The following is a 23,303-nucleotide window of genomic DNA, read 5'->3' on the forward strand; positions in this document are numbered from 1 at the left end:
TATAAATGATATTTTTGGGATAAGGCAAACCATCGGTCGTTCGATGACACAATCACCAGATAATACACACTGTGGCAACCTGATCCCTGCTTCCCCACGAACCTAATGGCACACAGTGGATAAGATGCTCAACTTGGATATATGCATTATTTATATTCGGTCGTCTCAGATGGCGACATTGCATTGATTGATGTCAGCCTTACAAAAACAAGCAAAAAGAATCAAAATATACCAAAGCGCGACAACGCGCGACGCGACATATTTTGACATTGAATGAAGTTTATTTTCCAGATAGTGGTTTACAAAGTTTAAAAATCAAGGAAGGGTTGTGAGAATATATAATGCAAGAGTGCACGCGATGTGAGAATATCTGAAATGTAATGCATGTCTGAAGGAGAAAAGCATGTGATTTGAGGGTTGAATATTTGAAGTAAATTATAAACCTTTATCTAAAGGAGGAAAGCATGTGATTTGTGCCTTGAATGTCTGTAGGAAGGAAGCATGTGTTTTGTGCCTTGACTATCTGAAGAAAGAAAGTGTGTGATTTGAGCAGTGCATATCTGAAGGAAGAAAGCGTATGATTTGAACATTGCAAATCTGAAGGAAGAAAGCGTATGATTTGAACATTGCATATCTGAAGGAAGAAAGTGTGTGATTTGAACATTGCATATCAGAAGGAAGAAAGCGTATGATTTGAACATTGCATATCTGAAGGAAGAAAGCGTGTGATTTGAACATTGCATATCTGAAGGAAGAAAGTGTGTGATTTGAACATTGCATGTCTGAAGGAAGAAAGCGTGTGATTTGAACATTGCATGTCTGAAGGAAGAAAGTGTGTGATTTGAACATTGCGTGTCTGAAGGAAGAAAGTGTGTGATTTGAACATTGCATGTCTGAAGGAAGAAAGCGTGTGATTTGAACATTGCATTTCTGAAGGAAGGAAGCATGTGATTTGAACATTGCATATCTGAAGGAAGAAAGTGTGTGATTTGAACATTGCATGTCTGAAGGAAGAAAGCGTGTGATTTAAACATTGCATATCTGAAGGAAGGAAGTGTGTGATTTGAACATTGCATGTCTGAAGGAAGAAAGTGTGTGATTTGAACATTGCATGTCTGAAGGAAGAAAGTGTGTGATTTGAACATTGCATATCTGAAGGAAGAAAGTGTGTGATTTGAACATTGCATATCTGAAGGAAGACAGCGTGTGATTTGAGCAGTGCATATCCGAAGGAAGAAAGCATCTGATTTGAGCAAAGCATATCTGAAGGATGAAAGCATGACGCTTGTGCTTTGTGCCTTGAATGTCCGCAGGAAGGAAGCATGTGATTTGGGCCTTGAATGTCTTTAGGAAGGAAGCATGTGATTTGGGCCTTGAATGTTTGTAGGAAGGAAGCATGTGATTTGTGCTTTGAATGTTTGTAGGATGGAAGCATGTGATTTGGGCCTTGAATGTCTTTAGGAAGGAAGCATGTGATTTGGGCCTTGAATGCCTGTAGGAAGGAAGCATGTGATTTGTGCTTTGAATGTTTGTAGGATGGAAGCATGTGATTTGGGCCTTGAATGTCTGTAGGAAAGAACCATGTGCTTTGTGCTTTGAATATCTGGAAGGAAGAAAGCATGTGATTTGAACATTGCATATCTGAAGGAATAAAGCGTGTGATTTGAGCAGTGCATATCTGAAGGAAGAAAACGTGTGATTTGAGCAGTGCATATCTGAATGAAGAAAGCGTGTGATTTGAGCATTCAATATCTGAAGTCCATTGATCATCTGAACATGACATCGACCAAGGACACAAACGTGTGATGTCACACCTCGAATATTTGAGGTAGAAAACATATAATATCGAGCATATTTTTGCTGGCTGGTTTGTAAGACCCGACTCGACGTTGTCAACACCGGAGCTGGAGACCTATGTATGGAGACTTGTACACGTAGACCTGACCGAGTTATTTCAGTTGTCTCCGCCAAACGATTATCTCGACACCATACTTCTGTACATTTGACTGATCGTATATTGTAAACATTCATAGAAACACATAAACACGTAGTTTCAATCAATTCCATGTAAACAAAAGTCCCGTTCTTCAAGCGAACCGGAATTCAAACACAAGATCCTTGGATTCCGACACGCAACTCCGCACAGCGAAGTGCAGCACCTTAGACGACTAGAGCTCCCGTGTCCCTCTGCGTCTTAATGGTAATAATTAACTATTGAGAATCATAAAAATGGATTTAGCAGATACATGTTTTGTAACGACTTGACTCAAATGTGCTGGGACTGTTAGTTAGCCCGACCCAGATCGCCTTTAAGTCTATCACGCTCACTGCTGGGACTGTCAGTTAGCCCGACCCAGATCGCCTTTAAGTCTATCACGCTCACTGCTGTGACTGTCAGTTAGCCCGACCCAGATCGCCTTTAAGTCTATCACGCTCACTGCTGTGACTGTCAGTTAGCCCGACCCAGATCGCCTTTAAGTCTATCACGCTCACTGCTGGGTCTGTCAGTTACCCCGACCCAGATCGCCTTTAAGTCTATCACGCTCACTGCTGGGTCTGTCAGTTAGCCCGACCCAGATCGCCTTTAAGTCTATCACGCTCACTGCTGGGACTGTCAGTTAGCCCGACCCAGATCGCCTTTAAGTCTATCACGCTCACTGCTGGGACTGTCAGTTAGCCCGACCCAGATCGCCTTTAAGTCTATCACGCTCACTGCTGGGACTGTCAGTTAGCCCGACCCAGATCGCCTTTAAGTCTATCACGCTCACTGCTGTGACTGTCAGTTAGCCCGACCCAGATCGCCTTTAAGTCTATCACGCTCACTGCTGTGACTGTCAGTTAGCCCGACCCAGATCGCCTTTAAGTCTATCACGCTCACTGCTGTGACTGTCAGTTAGCCCGACCCAAATCGCCTTTAAGTCTATCACGCTCACTGCTGGGACTGTCAGTTAGCCCGACCCAGATCGCCTTTAAGTCTATCACGCTCACTGCTGGGTCTGTCAGTTAGCCCGACCCAGATCGCCTTTAAGTCTATCACGCTCACTGCTGGGACTGTCAGTTAGCCCGACCCAGATCGCCTTTAAGTCTATCACGCTCACTGCTGTGATTGTTAGTTAGCCCGACCCAGATCGCCTTTAAGTCTATCACGCTCACTGCTGGGACTGTCAGTTAGTCCGACCCAGATCGCCTTTAAGTCTATCACGCTCACTGCTGTGACTGTCAGTTAGCCCGACCCAGATCGCCTTTAAGTCTATCCCGCTCACTGCTGGGTCTGTCAGTTAGCCCGACCCAGATCGCCTTTAAGTCTATCACGCTCACTGCTGGGACTGTCAGTTAGCCCGACCCAGATCGCCTTTAAGTCTATCACGCTCACTGCTGTGACTGTCAGTTAGCCCGACCCAGATCGCCTTTAAGTCTATCACGCTCACTGCTGTGACTGTCAGTTAGCCCGACCCAGATCGCCTTTAAGTCTATCACGCTCACTGCTGGGACTGTCAGTTAGCCCGACCCAGATCGCCTTTAAGTCTATCACGCTCACTGCTGTGACTGTCAGTTAGCCCGACCCAGATCGCCTTTAAGTCTATCACGCTCACTGCTGTGACTGTCAGTTAGCCCGACCCAAATCGCCTTTAAGTCTATCACGCTCACTGCTGGGACTAAGATTGCGGAGGTTTGAATAATTGATAACCAATAAAGGAAGACAAGCGATAAAAAAGATTCGTCTTTGTAAATGAGATTTACGTTAATGATGTACACAGTGGATCTCAAACTAAACTGAGCAAAGGCTTATATGCATGCACGGCGATATTCCCCCTTTGCCCCCTGCTGTGACAAAACAATTTAAAAAATAAAATGAATATTTAGTGTGGTGGGTGTATTTTGTTGGAGGTGGTTCCATGGTTAACTGTTTCGAATTATCATTTTACCAAACCATGATTTCTAGAGAAAATGGTTTTAGTTGGCGTTTACATTCAAACTGTTATTGGGTTGAATGTATTAATAAAGACAAAAGGCAAATCCGTGTTTTTACGTCGGTGCCATTTTTACTGCTAATCTGACAGGAAATGTGTTCTTATAATTAAAACAGCCAGAAGCCATTCTCATATTGAATACGAAGATACACATGTTCATAAAGTTTCAAAATCAGAATTTCAAAATCTAGCTTGTTGTCATCTGTAATTTGTGCGATGGGGTATCCTGGTAGTTGTGTTCGCTCGTCTCGCCGAAGGTCCTGGTTCGATTCCCTGGTTGCAAGGTTGAAAGCCCATATCTCATGTCCCCCGCCGTGATATTCCTGGGATATTGCGAAAGGCGGTGTAAAACCATATTTATCTGAAATTCCGTTTTGAAATCGCTGCGATAGTTCTGTGGCCATCGACCGAGGACCATTAAACTGTGAAATGTAATATGAATATTTTTACACAAAAGACTTTGTAACATAGACTGCTCTTATTTCTTTATGTACTTGTCTGTGAATGCATACCATCGTGTATCTATGGTGAAGTTGGGGAGCAGTACACAGTATATACCCCCCTCCCAACCCCCAACCCTGGCTGTGCTAGTATGCCATCGTGTATCTATGGTGAAGTTGGGGAGCAGTACACAGTATATACCCCCCTCCCAACCCACAATCCCGGCTGTGCTAGTATGCCATCGTGCCTCTATGATGAATTTGGGGAGCAGTACACAGTATATACCCCCCTCCCAACCCCCAACCCCCAACCCCGTCTGTGCTAGCATACCATCGTGCCTCTATGATGAAGTTGGGGAGCAGCACATAGTATAATAACCCCCTCCCAACCCCCAACCCCGGCTGTGCTAGTATGCCATCGTGCCTCTATGATGAAGTTGGGGAGCAGCACATAGTATAATAACCCCCCTCCCAACCTCCAACCCCCAAGCCCGGCTGTGCTAGCATACCATCGTGCCTCTATGATGAATTTGGGGAGCAGTACAAAGTATATAACCCCCCTCCCAACCCCCAATCCCGGCTGTGCTAGTATGCCATCGTGTATCTATGGTGATGTTGGGGAGCAGTACACAGTATATACCCCCCTCCCAACCCCCAACCCTGGCTGTGCTAGTATACCATCGTGTATCTATGGTGATGTTGGGGATGTGAGGTTCGATTCTGACACCCGCCCTATTTGTACAACACAAACCCGTGTATTTCCAACCTTGGGCTACCGTGGGATTCAAGATAGTTACAATATATGACATAGTTGACTTTGTTGTCATCTTAGCATTACGGCGTGGGTCGGTGCTCATGATATCAGTCACTGGTTTGAATATTTTATATTGCGATAACTTCTACTTTACTTACATGTTTGCCTAGCGTTATATTCGTTTTGAGAAATAGTCATATTTATTAATCCGTTCCTTTAGTGTTCCCAAAAAGTGTTTTTGTGATAACCAAAAGAATTTAACATGACCCACACTTTTTAACTTCATACTATCCTCAGTTTTAGACAAGAATGACTGAATTTACCAAACCAATCTCGATTGATTAACTGAAACATACGAAATGAAAACTACGATAGCATTTTTGAAAAAAAATTAGATGAAGATTATAATTTACCCCGGAGCTCCTTTGATGTGAATCAAGCAGATGCGTGATAAACATCTAGTGTAGTTAGTGTTTGGGGTTTAGAATCTCAACCCTTAGTTTTATGTACTACGAGTGGAATAGTGTTTGTAGTTGGCATTATATAGGAGAGTGAAGTTCTTCCTTCAGGCCGATTTGAATAGAAGTGGAAATGTTAAGCGTTTGCTCTGTGGTGATAGAACACGCACACATGCAATCTTTGAGTAAGTAAACAAGCCGTGCGAAGGGCTCCGATTTAATATATGTGTGAAGGCTGAAATATTAATAGGAGGAGGAAGAAACACGCTTCATGTGTACTTTACAAACCATCGTCAGCGGCATCTGTAAATCAATATACAGAGTCGTTTCTCTACATGTATTATAAACTATTTACACCGTGGGTGATTCGAAAACTCAGATTGAACGCCGCTAACCATATTTCATCAGCTTGACCAGATAGGAAAGCCATTTGGGGCATCTGCTCCCCGAGATCGAACAGTGTCGTTATTATTCTATAAACAACCCCAACCTTTTGGCCACCTTGCTCCCTGAGATATAACAGTGTCGTTATTATTCTATAAACATCCCCAACCTTCGGGCCACCTTGCTCCCTGAAATCTTACAGTGTCGTTATTATTCTATAAACAACCCCAACATTTGGGCCACCTTGCTCCCTGAGATCTAACAGTGTCGTTATTATTCTATAAACAACCCCAACCTTTGGGCCACCTTGCTCCCTGAGATATAACAGTGTCGTTATAATTCTATACTCAACCCCAACATTTGGGCCACCTTGCTCCCTGAGATCTAACAGTGTCGTTATTATTTTATACACAAACTTAACATTGTGGTTGACAGTATGTGTGGTTTATTGGTACCGCGTCCGCCCGAAGACATTCGGCATGAAGGGGCTAAAACAAGGGCTGGTTGGGTCGGTGTCAGTATACAGTGTGCCGTGTGCCTGGCAACAACAAAGTACACTTTTTGCATTTTCACACACACACACACACACACACACACACACACACACACACACACACACACACACACACACACACACACACACACACACACACACACACACACACACACACACACACACACACACACACACACACACACACACACACCGGCGACGTAGATCGATTCTTATACTATCGTACTGTTATTATGTAGCGATCGGGTAGCCAAGTATTTAAAGCGTTCGATTCCCCATAGGTACAATGTGTGAAGCCCGTTTGTGGTGTCCCCCGCCGTGATATTTCTGGAATATTCCTAAAAGCGGCGTAAAACCAAAACTCACTCACTCTTGGTGTAGCCCATTCAATTACCCCTCTTCGTTTATAGTAAAAAATAATCCTTTTTGTGATATTTACCAATATGTATAAATTTATAACATCAATATATATTCAAATGATGATTGACTGTATTCTTCCTTCCTTCTTTCAGGTCATTGCACTCATCTCCGTCGTGTTCGTGCTTCTGTCCATCTCAGTTTTCTGCATGGAGACTCATATCATATTCCGACACCCAAGGAACAGTTCGGTCGAGGGAGGGACAACTGTGCGAGAGATTCAACGCTTAACACAACCATTGCTGTTTTTGAGTGTTATTGAATATACCTGCATCACGTACTTTACTATAGAAATCATTATCCGCTTTTTGTTTTGTCCCAGCAAGATTTCCCATTTAAAACACGTTTTAAACTGGGTTGACTTCACATCTGTTATACCCTTTTATACCAAAATTATCGTGGTGGCCATAGATCCATCTTTAGAAGATTCAACCGGGTTGTATTTTCTTAATTCGTTACGATTAATTCGAATTTTTAGAATTTTAAAATTGACTCGACATGTGAGTGGCCTGAAAATCTTAGCTCAAACAATCAAAGCCAGTGCGAAGGAGTTGCTACTGTTAATTCTAGTTCTGAGTATCGGAGTGTTGATATTTTCCTGTTTAATATTCTACGCCGAGCAAGTTGAGGAGTCTTCGAAAAATGACTTCCGGGATATACCAATAGCGTTCTGGTGGGCTGTGGTAACCATGACGACACTTGGATACGGTGATATGTACCCCAGGACAGGGCTTGGTTACATCGTCGGTGCTATATGCGCACTTTGTGGTCTGCTCATGTTGGCACTTCCGGTTCCGGTGATTGTGAACAACTTCACCCTATACTATTCTCACGCTCAAGCCAGAATGAAGCTCCCGAAGAAGACCAAGAACTTTCTAGTCGGAGCGGCAGACGCCCTCAAACAACATGACTCTCGCGTTAGTCTCGAGAGCGGCGAGAGCAACCCGGAGCGATCTTCAAGTTCGGATATTCTCAAGAACCTCCACGATAAGGTGGACCGGAAGGGCAGCGATAACAGTGAGGAGAGCACTGACAGCGGGATAAAAACAGGTAAATATTTATTTTATTCAGTTCACAATAAGTTATTCTTAGAAGAGAACGGGTGGCCCAGTTGTCTAAGGAGCCGCAACTCGCAGAGTTATGCCCCTTGGGCACGCCAGAAACTTATGATTGTCGGTTCGAATCTCGGTTCGCCCTGATTATGTTTCTAGGTTTGTCAGCACCATACCCGTGCTCGTGGGTTTCACCGAAGTGGTAAACGTCTAAGACCTGCATCACTTCGCGCTTTCCTCCCACATTAAGCTGACACTCCGTGATGTAACTGTAATACAGTTCATAGCGGCTTTAAAACGAGTGCTCACCCCCTCCTTTTTGAAGTATCCTCACCACGCTGACATGTAACCATTTAACTAGATCATTTGATGGATAAACAGTTAATTGACTAATGTTTGGCTAAACAAAACACACACGTCTAAACTAAATCAATGCATAATACATCGTCCAAACACAACAGAAATAAACTTATTCCACTGTTGGTACGCGACGTAAGCTTAAAGCGATTTAGCCAACAGGCGGCGACAAAAAAGTGGTACAAATCTGTACCCTTCCAGTTATGAGTGCGCATGCGTATCGTCCTGATTACCGATGCAGAATTATTTTTGGACGCACATTTTTTCTCGTTCTGAAAAGTGAATGTTGAGCAAGAATTCCAATCGCGCGGCACTTGCTCTACCTCTGACTATAACATTACGCAGCGATTTAGCATATTATATTTCTTATCTGAGAATGTAAAATTAATTGCAGAGATAAGATGTGTTTGAACAACGGACAATACGAAGTGTTGTCCGAGATTTTGCTATGGCTAAAATTTTGCCTCTTTTTCTCGTAGACCGCTAGAATAACCATGCGACGATTTTTTTTATATATTTGACAGCTTTAGATAAACCTTAAGCGAACAAACATATATCAGAACGACATAATGATATATACTGAACCTAATTAAAAACTTCACAATCCTAAAATTTTAACATTTTGACCAGTTATCATTGTGGGCCCTTATTGTGTATTTAAACAGTAATGGCCACGTATTGTCTTCAGATAATCGATCAAAATCATGTGCACAGCACTTCAGTGGCAAAAGTGTTTTTTCACGTGCAACTGGTCATGTGGCCATAATACTGCACGTGTTTTCAGCCATACTTGTTAGCAGTCATTAGCAAAAAAAAGAAAAACAGAAGAAAACAAAAGTCTTTACGGCCATTTGTCATGCGACGCCTTTCAAATGGGCAACGTGAAGGTGCCATCGGCACGAAGTCGCAAGGACGATGGGTTGTAGTCGACGGACTGTTTATGATTTACAGACGCGTCTACAGCAAACGGGTACCACCGCTGATCGCCCTCGTGTGACGTCACATGCAGAGGATGGTCAGATTGTCTTACGTCACCTCCGTAACCGATTTTTGACGGCTACATCAACCAGAAATGAACTGTTTAGGGGTAGACTGAGTGCGCAAACTGTTCGAAACCGTCTGTGAACTGCTCAGCTTCAAGCACGACGGCCATACTGCGGGCCGATTCTGACTCAATTACACAGACGTCAACGTCAATTGTGGGCACAGCGACACTTACTATGGACTCAGAGGAATTGGAGGGCGAGGGTGTGGAGGCGCCGTCATGAACGTTACGCCCAGTGTTGTGTACAGGAAGTTGACAGATTTCGAGGCGGAAGTGTCATGGTGTGGGGTGCTTTCTTTTGCAATGCACGTTCCAGGCTTCTTGTTATCCGTGGCAACCTCAACGCTGCTGCTTACCGCGACCAGGTACTGGCACCAGAACTTCTGCCTTTTATGACTGCACATGGACCCAGTTTGATCTTCCAACACGACAATGCCTGACCCCACACAGCAATTTTGAGAAGGAATTACCTTCAGAATGCGGGAGTCAACGTCATGGACTGGCCTTCAAGGTCTCCCGACCTCAATCCCATCGAACACGTCTTGGCAGAAGTCTGCGCACACTCCAGAACAAACCACAGAATTTACAAGATTGTGGCACCATTTTGCAGCAACAATGGCGTCGTCTTCCCAATCATGTGTTCACAAGCATCACAAGGTCCATGCGGAGGCGTTGTGTGGCAGTTGTCAACGCACATGGTGGCCATACACGCTACTGAACTTGTGTGCCATCAGATTCTCGTGCTGGGGACTTATGATTTAAACTGTTGATGTTATTACCGAATACCGTAGGTGCTTGGAACAAATTATGGTTACCACCGTTGATTAAAATCCTTCTTTGGACATTAATGATGAAAAATTACCTTCTCTGATACATTTGTCCGTTGTATATCATATATGGGATTACTTTTAAAAATGTGAAGTTTTTAATTTGACTCAGTATATTAAATGGATTTTCTTCGATAGCAAAATGGATTTTCTTCGATAGCAAAATTGTTTGTCCAAAAAGACGAAAATCGATTTTCCACTATGACGTCAAAAGACGAGTGAGCGACATACACACACACAGAGGAAAAAAGTGACATAGCTCCGTAGTGTGTAGAACTTGGCCATTGTAACTCGGCTGTCTTGATGATAATTTGCTTTGGGTCACGATAACATATTCTCGTAATTGTTTTGCTTACGTTTATAAAAACTGTTTCAACACAAATTTCGATATTGAAACCATATACTTTTTAGGTATCATCAGAAATTATGGCACCTAACTATGTAAAAATACAGTAATATTTAGCGATATGGGTGGTCCTATTTGATATTATCAGATTCCCAAGTTCATCTGATTGTGTACATGTAATGTGACTCTTGTTGCATCATTATTAATGGATTACAGGCCTTATCATCCAATATCCAGAACTACACAGCGCTTTGCTTGACGACATGGTTTGTTTTATGTCTTTGACGACCTCGGGGAAATACATTAGTACTTTAATTAATATACATCTTACCTTATATAGTGTGAAGTCAATATTTAAAAACTAGCGAAACGTGATCAATGTATACAAACTAGAGGACAGTTGTGATTGATGTCGCAGACAACATGAATATTCTCTCAATCAAACGAACAAAATCAATTTCTAAAACGGTTTCCTTCTAATATTCTGTGCATATAATTAATAAATAATAGTATCAGTTTGTTAAAATGACATATTCAGTTTTAGTAACAAGATGAAATGATGCGAGTGTTCACAGCCTGTTTATACGAATTTCACTCCACAGGAAACACTTGCAGGCTGCAGTTTTAAACATTTTACATTTCATTTCTTGAAAGTAAGAAAGAAAACGACACGATATTTGTCATTGTTTTATGTAAACAACGTTTAAACAGACATTATAAGACACCCCTCATGGTTTATTCTGACTCGGGGGCACGGGTGGCCCAGTCGTCTAAGGTGCCGCGATTCGCTGTGCAGAGTTGCGTCCCTTGGGCACGCACGAAACCTAGGATTGTGGGTTCGAATCCCGATTCGTCCCGATTATGTTTCTAGGTTTGTCAGCACCATACCCGTGCTCGTGGGTTTCACCGAAGTGGTAAACGTCTGAGACCTGCATCACTTCGGGCTTTCCTCCCACATTAAGCTGACACGCCGTGATATAACTGGAATACTGTTAAAAGCGGCGTTAAACCCAACTCACTCACTCAATTATTCTGACTCCAGTGTTTTATTATACGATAAACAACTCCCACTGGTCGTTTATTTCTTTTGTGGCCTTTAATATGATATTGAACAGTAGATCTGTTATTTATCAAAAATGTACATTTGTGAGTGAAAAGAAACATTTAAAATGTGATCAGGTTTTACATCATGACTGAAAGTGTAAACTGAATGATTGTGTGAATTATCTTTCGACCTTCACCTCAACTACCAAATATGTACAACAATGTTAACTTACGTTTGACATCGGTGACCCCCTTTCACAAAATGATGTGTTCAATGAAAGGGGAACGTCAGATATTCAGGAGGATTTTCTCGGATTCAAAGTTCGTATATACATAAATGAATCCTGTCAGTGATCAGGATGAATTTGACAATCTGTTTTGTGTTTTATGCTTTTCATTACGCCCCAAAGACTGGGTGGAAAATGCAGATAGATTCTAAATATTGTCAACGTACGCGAGTCTGCGTAAGTGATGGCGTCACGAGAAACTTTATTAACACTTGCATTTGTATTTCCAAAATAACTCTAATGAATCTATTTTTAAGGACTAATTTTTCTACTTATTATCTATCCATGCGTATTCTCAATATGATCCAATTATGTGACGAATAGAGGAGTGGTTCTAAATAGTAAATAAATGCTGCACAATCTAAAATCTGGATTTGGTTTTGTTTACATTTTCAAACCAACTAGATTTACATTTTCGGAGCACTTCTTTCCTTTTGTACACCTGTTTTATTTCGTTTGATTTCATCCGAATCTGAAAATATATGAGGAATTCAGGGATGTGTGTATTGCAACTGAGTGAAATATTTGCAACCGGCATACGCGAAACGTGATACCAAAATATATTCACTATAGACACGAGTCTTAAGGGTACAGGCGGTGTTTCAGAATTTCAGTGTTTTGTTTTGCGTAGAATGTCTGTGCATGATACCACAGAACAGAGATTGTCACGTAGAATCTGTATCAGGATTAGAGTCCGTGGTGTATTTTGAGTTTACTCAACTTCAAAGACATAGTGAGGGTTCAAGGAGACCCTGGCTTCCAGAGTCAAGGGGTTTATCAATTAAGAAAGCAAATAAACATGGAGACATGCGCTCCCTTCAAAAGTTTGTTTTGAGTGAAAATAATTACAACAAACTGCTCTGTTAATGTTAATTTTGTCGAGAGCACATGGTGTCCTTTATCAGCATGACAACGCCAGGCCCCATACAGCACGAACCGTACAGAACGTCCCTGGTCTGCATGCTCCCCAGACATATTACAGTTTATGATTTTAGGATGGAGTTATCTCCCTTTACTAAAAATAAATCATTCTGACTCCTTTGAATAAAACTCTGAATCTTTATGAATAATCATTTGAAAGTATTGAAAATGAATAATATTATTTCAATAATGTTGGGCTTGTAAAGCAAAATCACTGAGAAAATTAAAACCTAATAATACAGGAGTAAGAAGAAACAAAAGATGGTACTTTGAAAACAAATTCATAAATATTATGATATTTCCTATCACAGATAAGACATTTTGCAATATTATATTCTTTTATAAAGTATATGCTCATACCTTCACTTCAATACCCAAAACAACTTTAGTCATTCCCAATTTTTATTAAACTTATCGCATTTTCCTTAATCACATGGAGTCATGCCTTTAATGGCATACTGTGAGGAAATGTTCAAAATACAATTTGTAAGAAATTGATTTTTCGAAACTATACTCAATCTTCTTCATGATCCACATTTCAAACCTTTTGGACCTCTGGGGTAAATAAATTCCGTGCTATCTATTGGACTGTATCACCCATAGAACACTTCTGGGGCGTCATGGGTCGTCATGCTCGACAGCGACCACAGCGACCACAGCGACCAGACTACCGACAAGAACTGATTCAGGCCCTTCAAGAAGAATGGCGACGTGTCCCATGTGAGGTCATAGGACGACTGAGTTTTAGTTTTCGTGTGCTCCGGAGAGTTATTGCGTGACTTGTTGTAGGCTGTGGTCAAACACGCTATTAACTGCGTCAGCCTGGTGAGGCTCATTATCAGCTCAGGGCCCTTGCCCCCTCTACACGCAGCCCACACAGCGAATGGGATTTCTCCCAATAAGGGCTACCTGATCGAACCCTAACAGAACTGTTCGGAGAATGTGAAGACTCCAAAACATTAAAACTGATTCATCTTCTCCTGATAAACTGGGAATCCTACAATGATATTTCTTATGAATTTGGAAAAGGCTGTGTCGATATCTTGTTGATTTGACATGCTACTTGAATTCTTACACGTGTTTCGTAAAATCAGCATGTCGCAAAGTACATTCGCACTTGCGTACATGTAATAATAATATTAATACTTTAAAATATATGTGACTGTGTGCTACTATCTGACTGGTTGAAAAACTTTGTATCCCATAAATCATACAGACTTGTCATTGCTAAGTATACTTTCCGTGATAAATACTTTTTTTCGAATTCTCGATTTTTAGAAAAAAACCCCGGATCATTCAGCTTGGAGATATACCTAATTAAATAAGTAGTAAGTTTTATCAATATTTTATTAGAACAATTTGGATTGCGTTATTGTTTTTCCCACATTCTCCTAACCAGGTTCAGTTATCACATATGTTATATGTTGTATCATGACATCCCAACGTGGCGTCTTAGTAATGCCTGTCTCACAACATTGAGGGGGCGGTCGGGTAGCCTAGTGGTTAAAGTGTTCGCTCGTCACGCCGAAGACCCGGGTTCGATTCCCGACATTGGTACAATATGTGAAGCCCATTTCTCAGATTCACTGACTCACTACTAACACTGAGTGATTACAAATTTGAAAACACACAATGTTTATCTCCTTAATACTGTAATATTGTAAAATATCTTGTCGAAACGTTTGAATCAACATGACTTCAACAATGACCTCAGATGACGCCATACCTATTGTGACGTCATCACAAATAACAGCAACAATGCTATCTTTAATGACCTCTTCATCTATTTTAAGTCATATGGATAAAACTGAACTGTCGGCGTCTCAGGGATAAATGTCTGCTTCACAAATAATCCTAAAACAAACAAATTCCTTTCCATATCCAATAGAAATCTCTGCATAAAGCATAAACGATAGTACGATTCCGACTATATAATGGGCATGGGTTTATGACTCACTATCAAATAGTGATCATACCAGGTGTTCGCGAAAAAGGTGAGCGAATCTTGCCCAATCGGTGGCACCGTCACAAACACATGCAAAGGCAAGCCAATTATTCACCTAAAAAAACACACGGTAACATATGGTATAGGGAATTGCATCTGACATCGTTTTGTCACTGATGCGTCAAATTTGGAAATGTCCTCCACATGTCTACCATACCATAAAACTTGAGGCCTGAGGCCTTGAATGCTGTAACATGGTCAAAAGACTTCTGAGCAAGAGTTGTATGCGTCTCTTTGAAGTCTTTGAAGAAAGAGCATGCTCGAACGTACCTCAAAAGTTGTGAAATGTAGACACCAAGGACTGGGGCTGCAGCAATTTTGCTCCAAATGAAGGGAAATTAAAGTTGACCATTGGAAAGTTGAAGTCACTTTTATGTCATACAGTCTTGTGGAGATCTTTATGTATCTAAATATGAAACAGATAAAGCGGTCTCACTGGTCTCCTTTATTTCTAGTTCAGATTGGTAAATCAGTGGAAGGGAATTGGCTGTTTTCAACGTTATTGAAACTCAGATGTACATTCGATGACATATCATTTTGACAAATTAATTAATATTTTCATAAGTGTCAATTTTACATGAAACATATTTTTAGGATTAACAATGAGATACTCATCGAGTCAGTTTAAATAGATGTTTCTTTTGATGTTTTTCTTGATGAAATAACAGTCCCGAATCCCAGTCGTTGTGTATTTAATAGGCGCCGAAGTGTTTTTTCAGTCTGTTGTAATTGTGTGGTTTTGTAACCATCAGGGAATATAATCTCTCAGCTGTTGACCTTGGACTTCGTACTGCCTCGTGCCCTTGTTCTCCTATCGACATCCGGTGTGGCTGACCTTGGCAAGGTTACTGATAGTCGTTCTGCTGAAGCTGTAGTATGACGAAGGATGAACAAGCCTGTTTCCGTGACATGTTACACGACGGCGCATACTGAGTTAAATCGGTGACATGAATAATTAAATGCTTGAGGGAAACAGTCAACTTCATGCAAACAGTCCATGCTTCTTAATAAAACTCTACTTGTGTGATCGTTCGAGAGAAAGGGATCTCTTGGTGCGGAGTCTTTGGGTGTGGGTTTGGATGTTGAGATGAAATTGTGACTAGGGAGTGATATCTGAAAAAAATAATAATACGATAATGCAAAGAATAATATATTTTATGACACATAGTGATATAACTGAAACACTGCGAAGTTTAATCTATCTCACGTTTGAAATTATGTATTCAAGTTCGTTTCATTATCAGTGTAATAAGAACATTTTCACCTCATCAGCTCGAAGACCTTTCCAAGAAACTTGACTGCTTGAGGTATGAATAATGCGACCTAACACTGGGAGGTGACTCGTGCATATATTTACCGCGTATAAAAAACAGCGCCCCAAATCATTTTCATAACCATGGAGGTCTTTACTGAAAGCAGAGTCCATTATAGGATTCCGACTTTATCATAAGCAAGTGTTTACATCATAAAATAATGATGATCACCCGTCACAAACACGCGCAAAGGCAAGTCAACTATTCCCGTAAAACACACGAGAACATTTGGTACAAGTCAAAATAGGGAAAGACTTATTAAGAAACCAGTACATCACACAAACTACTTCGTCAACATACTCAAACATATATTATGAGTTTATCCTCGTTTTTACACATAAACATCAATGTGAAGACAGACGCTAACTGACTACACTCGGCTCACACTCATCCAATAGGTTATCTCGGACGGCATTGAGACGAATCCATATTGAAACTTGATCAGCTGCTTTACAAGTTCACGTGACTGGCACATTATACAACACAATTTGGCGACCCTTATGTAAACGTTGCTCAATATATATAATTATACCCAAAGTATACCCAGTTTATCATGAAACGGTTATTCTCAAAATCATTTTGTACGAAGTATATGCGAAAGGATCTGTTGATATGCGGTTTACGATGAATTCCTGCAGTATCACTACTCCATAGGTATAGGCGCGATTTAATTAACAGCTATGACATCACTACATCGTTTCAACTGTAGAAGATCTGTAACGAAGTGATAGTTTACTGACATACTTTCAGCAATCCAAAGTCTAAGCTCAGGCATGAATTCTAAGCACGTACGGTAAACTACGGTTATAACGAACTACGGTTATAACGAACTCAAAGGGACCACAAATTGTAGCTCGTTATAACCGTAGTTCGTTCTAAGCATATATACAGCATATATACAGCAAATGGCCGAACCTAAAAACATTTCGTTATATCCGGCAGTTCGTCATAAGCGTGTTCATTATAAACGAAGTTTACTGTACATTAAAAATATACTTGTTACAATGATCAAATCGCACAAGATGCAGATGTCGCACTGAGATACCATGCGGCAATTTTAACACGAATATCCCACTCAGGAACAGTATACTGACTCCGAGCAGACCGAGGCAGGCAGGGTAACATGGAGAACCATCTTTTAATGTCCTTTGGTATGACGCGACCGGGATCGAACGCCCTACCTCCCGCACTCCCTGTAGACGCATGTGGTAACGGGAACGTAATGTAAAACCACTTTCATTCGAAGCCCATGATCATGACAGGTTTAAAAGGCGATATAAGTCAATGGTTCTTTATGTAATATTGTGTAATAATGGTACTCCACTTGTCTCGAACTACTTATAGCTCGACAAATATCCGATTGTCCCTATCACCTTGAGAAACCGAAATTTCACTCATATTTCCATGTCCACTTTAGTCATGAATGCGATTTTTATATTTGTTTCTTCGATTTGTTTGTCTAATTAATTATTTACGTCTCTTGCTTCTGGCAGGTTATTTTGTGTTCAAGAATGATTTTTTTCCACGGTTTCAAATGACAAAGGCTAAATTATTTTTCCCAAATACGTTAAGACATGACGATAAGACTTCCAAGGAATGCATTTTAGTTATAACAGACATGATTCAGATTGCCATTTTGGCACTGACGATTCACGTGACCTCTGTATTCTGTCTGTAGTGAGCAACAGCGGGGAGATGTGCGGCATCAGCGTCATCTTCACAGACGAGATGACGTATCCGCAGCTTTCCCGGGTTCGAACCCCGCCCTCCGTCAAGCGGAAGAAAAGTCAGCCCCGACGACAGAGCCCTACTACAAACGGCGGTGGCAGCACCAGACGAGGTAGTGTTATCATCCTGTTAGCCACACCTTCATTGTCAAGATGCATTTAAGATTCATTGAAAAATATATATTTTGTTAGGGAATATTAGTCTGATTTGTAAGGACGGGGAGGGGATTATTTTGAGAACAATCTATTTTTTACACATCTATATCCTACAAACTATTTTTTAATTACCACCATCAAACAATATATTCATTTACACTATAAACACCACAATTTTGACGTTTGGGTATTTTTCCTTATTTTATTAAGAATTCGATTAAAAGAATCTGTTCTTAACTAAAATTGAAAATTCAAACAAACTATTCATTTTTTACCACTGCCAACAAAGAATTTACTTTGGTCATATTTCTGAACACATTATTCATTACAATCGACGCTCAAGATGCTCATGATGTCAATCACTGGGTTGCTGGTCCAGACTCTATCATTTACAGATCGCTGTCGTATAGCTGTAATATTGCCGAGTGTGGCGTTAAACAACAAACAAATCTTATAAGTGTTTGGTGTATGCGCCTAGATAATTTGACGTTTGATATTTGGCAAATAGAATGACTAAACTATACCAAGAAATATATCAATAACATTAATGTCATATGTGTTTCAGGTTCAATGACCTTGAAAAATAACGGGACGTCAAGAAGAAGGTCTCTGTTCCCCACAATGGCGGATGTCGACGTGTGAGCGGCGGCATACTGCCACGGTGTTGACGTCGACAATTAGTAGCAAGAACGCGCATGACGTCGCAATACTGGACTGCTTTGCTTCCCCCCAACATTTACCTGGGGCGCGCTGCAAGCCAAGAATCGCTTAGAGTAAGCAAATTAATCGCTCACCCCGGGGTCTGCAACAGTTCGAAGCGCTTACGCACCCTTCCAAAATGGCGGCGCAACTACCGCTTGGTTACCTTGCCCTAATGAAGAACGTGAAAGAAGAGGCTCGGTGACGAACTGATGAAATTTATGACTACTTTGAAGATGTGGAGCAGACTGAGGATGATGGGGTGTAAGCTGTCTTTGCTCATTTACCAGTTGATCCAGTCAAGAATTTCTTGTTCCGTTGTCGAACTCAGCCGCCATTTTGGTTTGAGCCAGCGAAAGGAATGATTGCAAGCGGCTGAAAGTTAGCGCCCCGTTGTAAGGCGAATCGCGATTGACGCTTTGCAACGCAGCCCAGTTCTAATTTTGACATCGACGTATTGTGACGTCATGTGTTATGACATCAGATCATGATAACCTTCTGACATGACGTCACATGGTGACGTACACAACCATATCTGTGATGTATTACGAAGATATTGGATAGCCAGGTGCATTCAACACTACCCGGTGAAAAAATGGACATGGTTTGGTGTAATTAACTAGCCATATTTCAGCGGTTATGGGGCACGGAATAGCACAGGATAGATGTTAACTGGACAACATACTATGGTCAAGCCGTATGACGATAGTAGGTAACACCAGTTGTAAAACTGGTTCAGCTTACTGGTTTCGTAAAAGAACGTTTCTATTTTAAGATTGACAAATTTGTATTTTTATGAGTGTGGTTCGTTGCTTCGGTCGAAATGGTTTGGGGTTGGGGGTCGTGGGGTGGCTGTTAAAATAATTCACCAGGATATAATCGAAGTGATAATTATCATGTGATATTTTTTTTTTATACACATTACGTTTATAAAATGGGGTGGTTGGGTATCCAAGTGATTTAAGCGTTTGCTCGTTACGCAGAAGACGCGTTTTCGATTGCACACATGGTACAATGTGTGAAGCCTATTTCTGGTGTCCCCTGCTGTGATATTTCTGGAATATTGCTAAAAGCGGCGTAAAACCATATTCACTCACGTTTATTGAAACAACCGATATATTGGAATTACAGTATATACCGAACCACTGCTTCCCGAGTCTACGAGGAAGCATGTTGTCAATAGGAACCACTGCAAACACTAGATAATTAAAAAGCAGTCGACTCTACAAAGAAAACTGGAATTTTTAAAGGGTTAGTGTGGGATGGGAGCTGAGTTGAGGGGTGGTCCAAAATTTGAGACAAAAATGGAGTACAATAACATGGAATCCCAGTATTGCCTCCTCGCCCTTACAATTCAAAGCCAAACTTGAATTGGTCAAAATGTTGTGTTGTCGCGCTTTGATACATTTTGTCATTTTGCGACAAGGCGATAGTGTCCCTTTTGATGTACCATACAAACCACATACACGTAGTGTAAGGGCGACAAGGCGACAGTGTCCCTTTTAGTATTCCATACAAACCACATTATTATTCTTTCGACCCCCACTCACTGTCTCCCCTTATCCCGAGTCACGAGTCATCTACATTCTCAGACTCTACCGCCTCGAGGGGCGGTCGGGTAGCCTAGTGGTTAAAGCGTTCGCTCGTCACGCCGAAGACCCGGGTTCAATTCCCGACATGGGTACAATGTGTGAAGCCCATTTCATGTGTCCCCCGCCGTGATATTGCTGGAATATTGCTAAAAGCGGCGTAAAACCATACTCACTCACTCACTCTACCGCCTCTACCAGTTCATTTGACTATTTTGATTTACAAAAAGGAAATGCATAAAAACACAATAGATTGTTTTCAAGGATAACATTTAGAACACTTTTCTTATCGATAATTCATTACGGGGTTGTTTCTGAAGGAGCTCCAAGCGATGGTCCCGCATTCCAACCACGATATTAAATACGGGAACTTCTACACGAAATATTGACTCAAACCGAGATTCAACATAAAAGCAATTTATCAAGAGCCATGAAAATCTCGAGCAGCAAAACTTGTGATTTTTCTAAATGAATCCCTGCTGGTCATCGATCCCACATTACATTATCGTCTGCTTTGTTTTCAAAATGGCGCTGGTTTATGACGTCACGCTCGTGGAATCGATGGCGCCATTAATCAGATTGCGGACCACCTGTGGAAATTCACACACTTGTCTTGCTGTGAGTATCGGTGATTTGAGCGCGAAAACAGGCAAAAAGGAAAAAATGAGGAACGAATGAGGTTGTTTCCATTAAACGATTTCTTTGAATTACTTAGCTATTTCAAGAAGATTATTGACGTAAATGATGTAATTGTTACACTGTGTTTATGTATATATCTGATATTGAACAATATATTATATGAACATTATTTAGTCTATACATCCCCTTGTTTGTGGTTTGTCTTCGATCGCATCAAGTATGCGCTGTATACGTTTCAGGTGTCGTCCAAGGATTTCCATTGGCATCCATTGATATTTCTGGAAGAAACATATTCTACTAGGAGGGTTTGAAACTTGAACAGATTTATTGAGTTATTTAATATTTATTATGATCTCTACAACCGCATTTGTATGGAATGCGTATGCATGGTTGGAAATCAATTTGATTTGACGTGAGTGGGTAGTTAAGAGATATGTATTTCAATTGATATGAAGAAAGTTTTTTCCGTAGCAAGGAAATAATTATGATCGGTATTTTGAAAAGTGCTGAGCCGTAAGTTCTATCATGTGTTTGTGTATTATTTTAGAGAGAGAGAGAGAGAGAGAGAGAGAGAGAGAGAGAGAGAGAGAGAGAGAGAGAGAGAGAGAGAGAGTGTGTGTGTGTGTGTGTGTTCGAAAGATGAGCTGACCACTTAACATATGACTTTAATAATAACTTGAAAGTAAAGATATTTGATATGTAAGTCAAGTCATTGATGCGACTGTATACACAAGAGACCATTTGTTAAGGTATATATTTGCCCCTTTAAGTATTTTTTATTATTTTAGGTATAAAAGGGGTCCAAACAATACGTTTCCCTTCAACCTACCTGCTATCACTATTAGACAATTACGAAGAATTACATTCGTTAAAATTGGATCAACTAAATGAGGAAAAGATCAGGGTTGTAAAACGTGTTTCTGATTACACAATCCACGTTATCGACATTAATAAGCAAACATCCACAGTTAACCTTTCGCTTGTAAACGGAGATATTGATTTTAAGACGTGCATGACCTTTCGTATTTTTCTGAACGAGAACAAGGGGAATCTTAAAATCTGAAATGAGTAGAATCGGTAAGAGTGAGTGAGCTTGTATACTTGAACAGAATGCCAGTTATATCACGATGTGTTAGCATGATACTGAAGGACAGCCCGAAGTGAGGCAGGGCCCATTTGCACAAAGTGATCTTAGCGCTAAGATGATCTAAACTCCCATACTTTAACATAGGCTTACAATAGTCTTAGCGCTAAGATCGTTTTGTGCAAGTGGGCCCAGGTCTTAGACGTTTACCACTCGGGGGAAACCCAAGAGCACGGGTATAGTGCTGACAATCCTAGAAACATAATGTGGGCGAACCGGGGCAGGATCACTGGTCTTTGGCACACCAAATTCCAGCACCTCAGACGATTCTGCCACCTGTGACCCAGGTTCCCTACGGTACTATACACACGAGTTGTCATACACGTTAGTAATAGAAAATAGAATTACCTTCGGAAATGTGTAGTTAATTATAGAAGCGATGTCGATGGAATACCAGTGTCAACAATGAACGACTGTGACGTCAACATGGACTGTGGCGTCATTACACAGTTCGTCATCAATAAGATACTGAGGCTGGTACGTCATCATGCCTTTAACACCGTTGACTGCATTACACCAACCATATTTAGGCTGAATGAGGAGTGACATCATTACAGAACACATTCTTCGCATAGATGGTATTTACTCGCTTTACTCGTGAATCAAATATTTCCGAATTCAATCACATGTCGTTACTGCGCTACTCTGTGTTGAATGTGAGTGTAGAATCTATCTATCTATCTATCTATCTATCTATCTATCTATCTATCTATCTATATTGTAAGATTGAACACAGTCTTTATTGGCTAGCGCTTTCAATAATGTCCGTTATTCAGTTATGGCCCGATGAGACTCGTACGTGGCACGAGTTGAAAGCACTACCCAATCAAGACTGTGTTCAATCTTACTCCACTTATCACATTATTTAATTATTACTTAGTCTATATTGTGCCTAAGAGTTAGAACCTTACTGCTCTCTCTCTCTCTCTCTCTCTCTCTCTCTCTCTCTCTCTCTCTCTCAGCGAGCCTGACCATCCATTTATGATAGCTATATATTTTATTTCGATCAAGTTTCAGACAAATGTTGTTTCTGTAAAGCATACTTTCTGTACAGTGTGGATGCCCCTTATAACATAGATTTTAAAATGTCAAGCAATAAGAAAGCAACATATATAAGACAATTTAACTGAATCCATTTAAAAGCTATTGATACACACAATGAAGAACGCGCGACGTGATCACTTATAATGTGGAAACATCATCACGTCAGGAAA

General features: G+C 40.9%; 1 protein-coding gene across 1 annotated transcript in view; it reads left to right on the top strand.

Annotated features, from left to right (window-relative positions):
- LOC139462068 (voltage-gated potassium channel KCNC1-like) overlaps window positions 1-18,660 on the top strand; it is a 30,462-nt gene extending 11,802 nt beyond the window's left edge. Inside the window, exons 2-4 of the mRNA XM_071243570.1 lie at window positions 7,034-7,988; window positions 17,814-17,975; window positions 18,584-18,660. Coding sequence (XP_071099671.1) covers window positions 7,034-7,988; window positions 17,814-17,975; window positions 18,584-18,660 — 1,194 coding nt within the window. The remainder of the gene's footprint in view (window positions 1-7,033; window positions 7,989-17,813; window positions 17,976-18,583) is intronic.
- Window positions 18,661-23,303: the final 4,643 nt, after the last annotated feature.

The sequence above is a fragment of the Haliotis cracherodii genome, unplaced genomic scaffold (assembly GCF_022045235.1).
Source record: "Haliotis cracherodii isolate W230 unplaced genomic scaffold, xgHalCrac1.p SCAF_15, whole genome shotgun sequence".
In the NCBI taxonomy this organism is placed as follows: Eukaryota; Metazoa; Mollusca; class Gastropoda; order Lepetellida; family Haliotidae; genus Haliotis; species Haliotis cracherodii.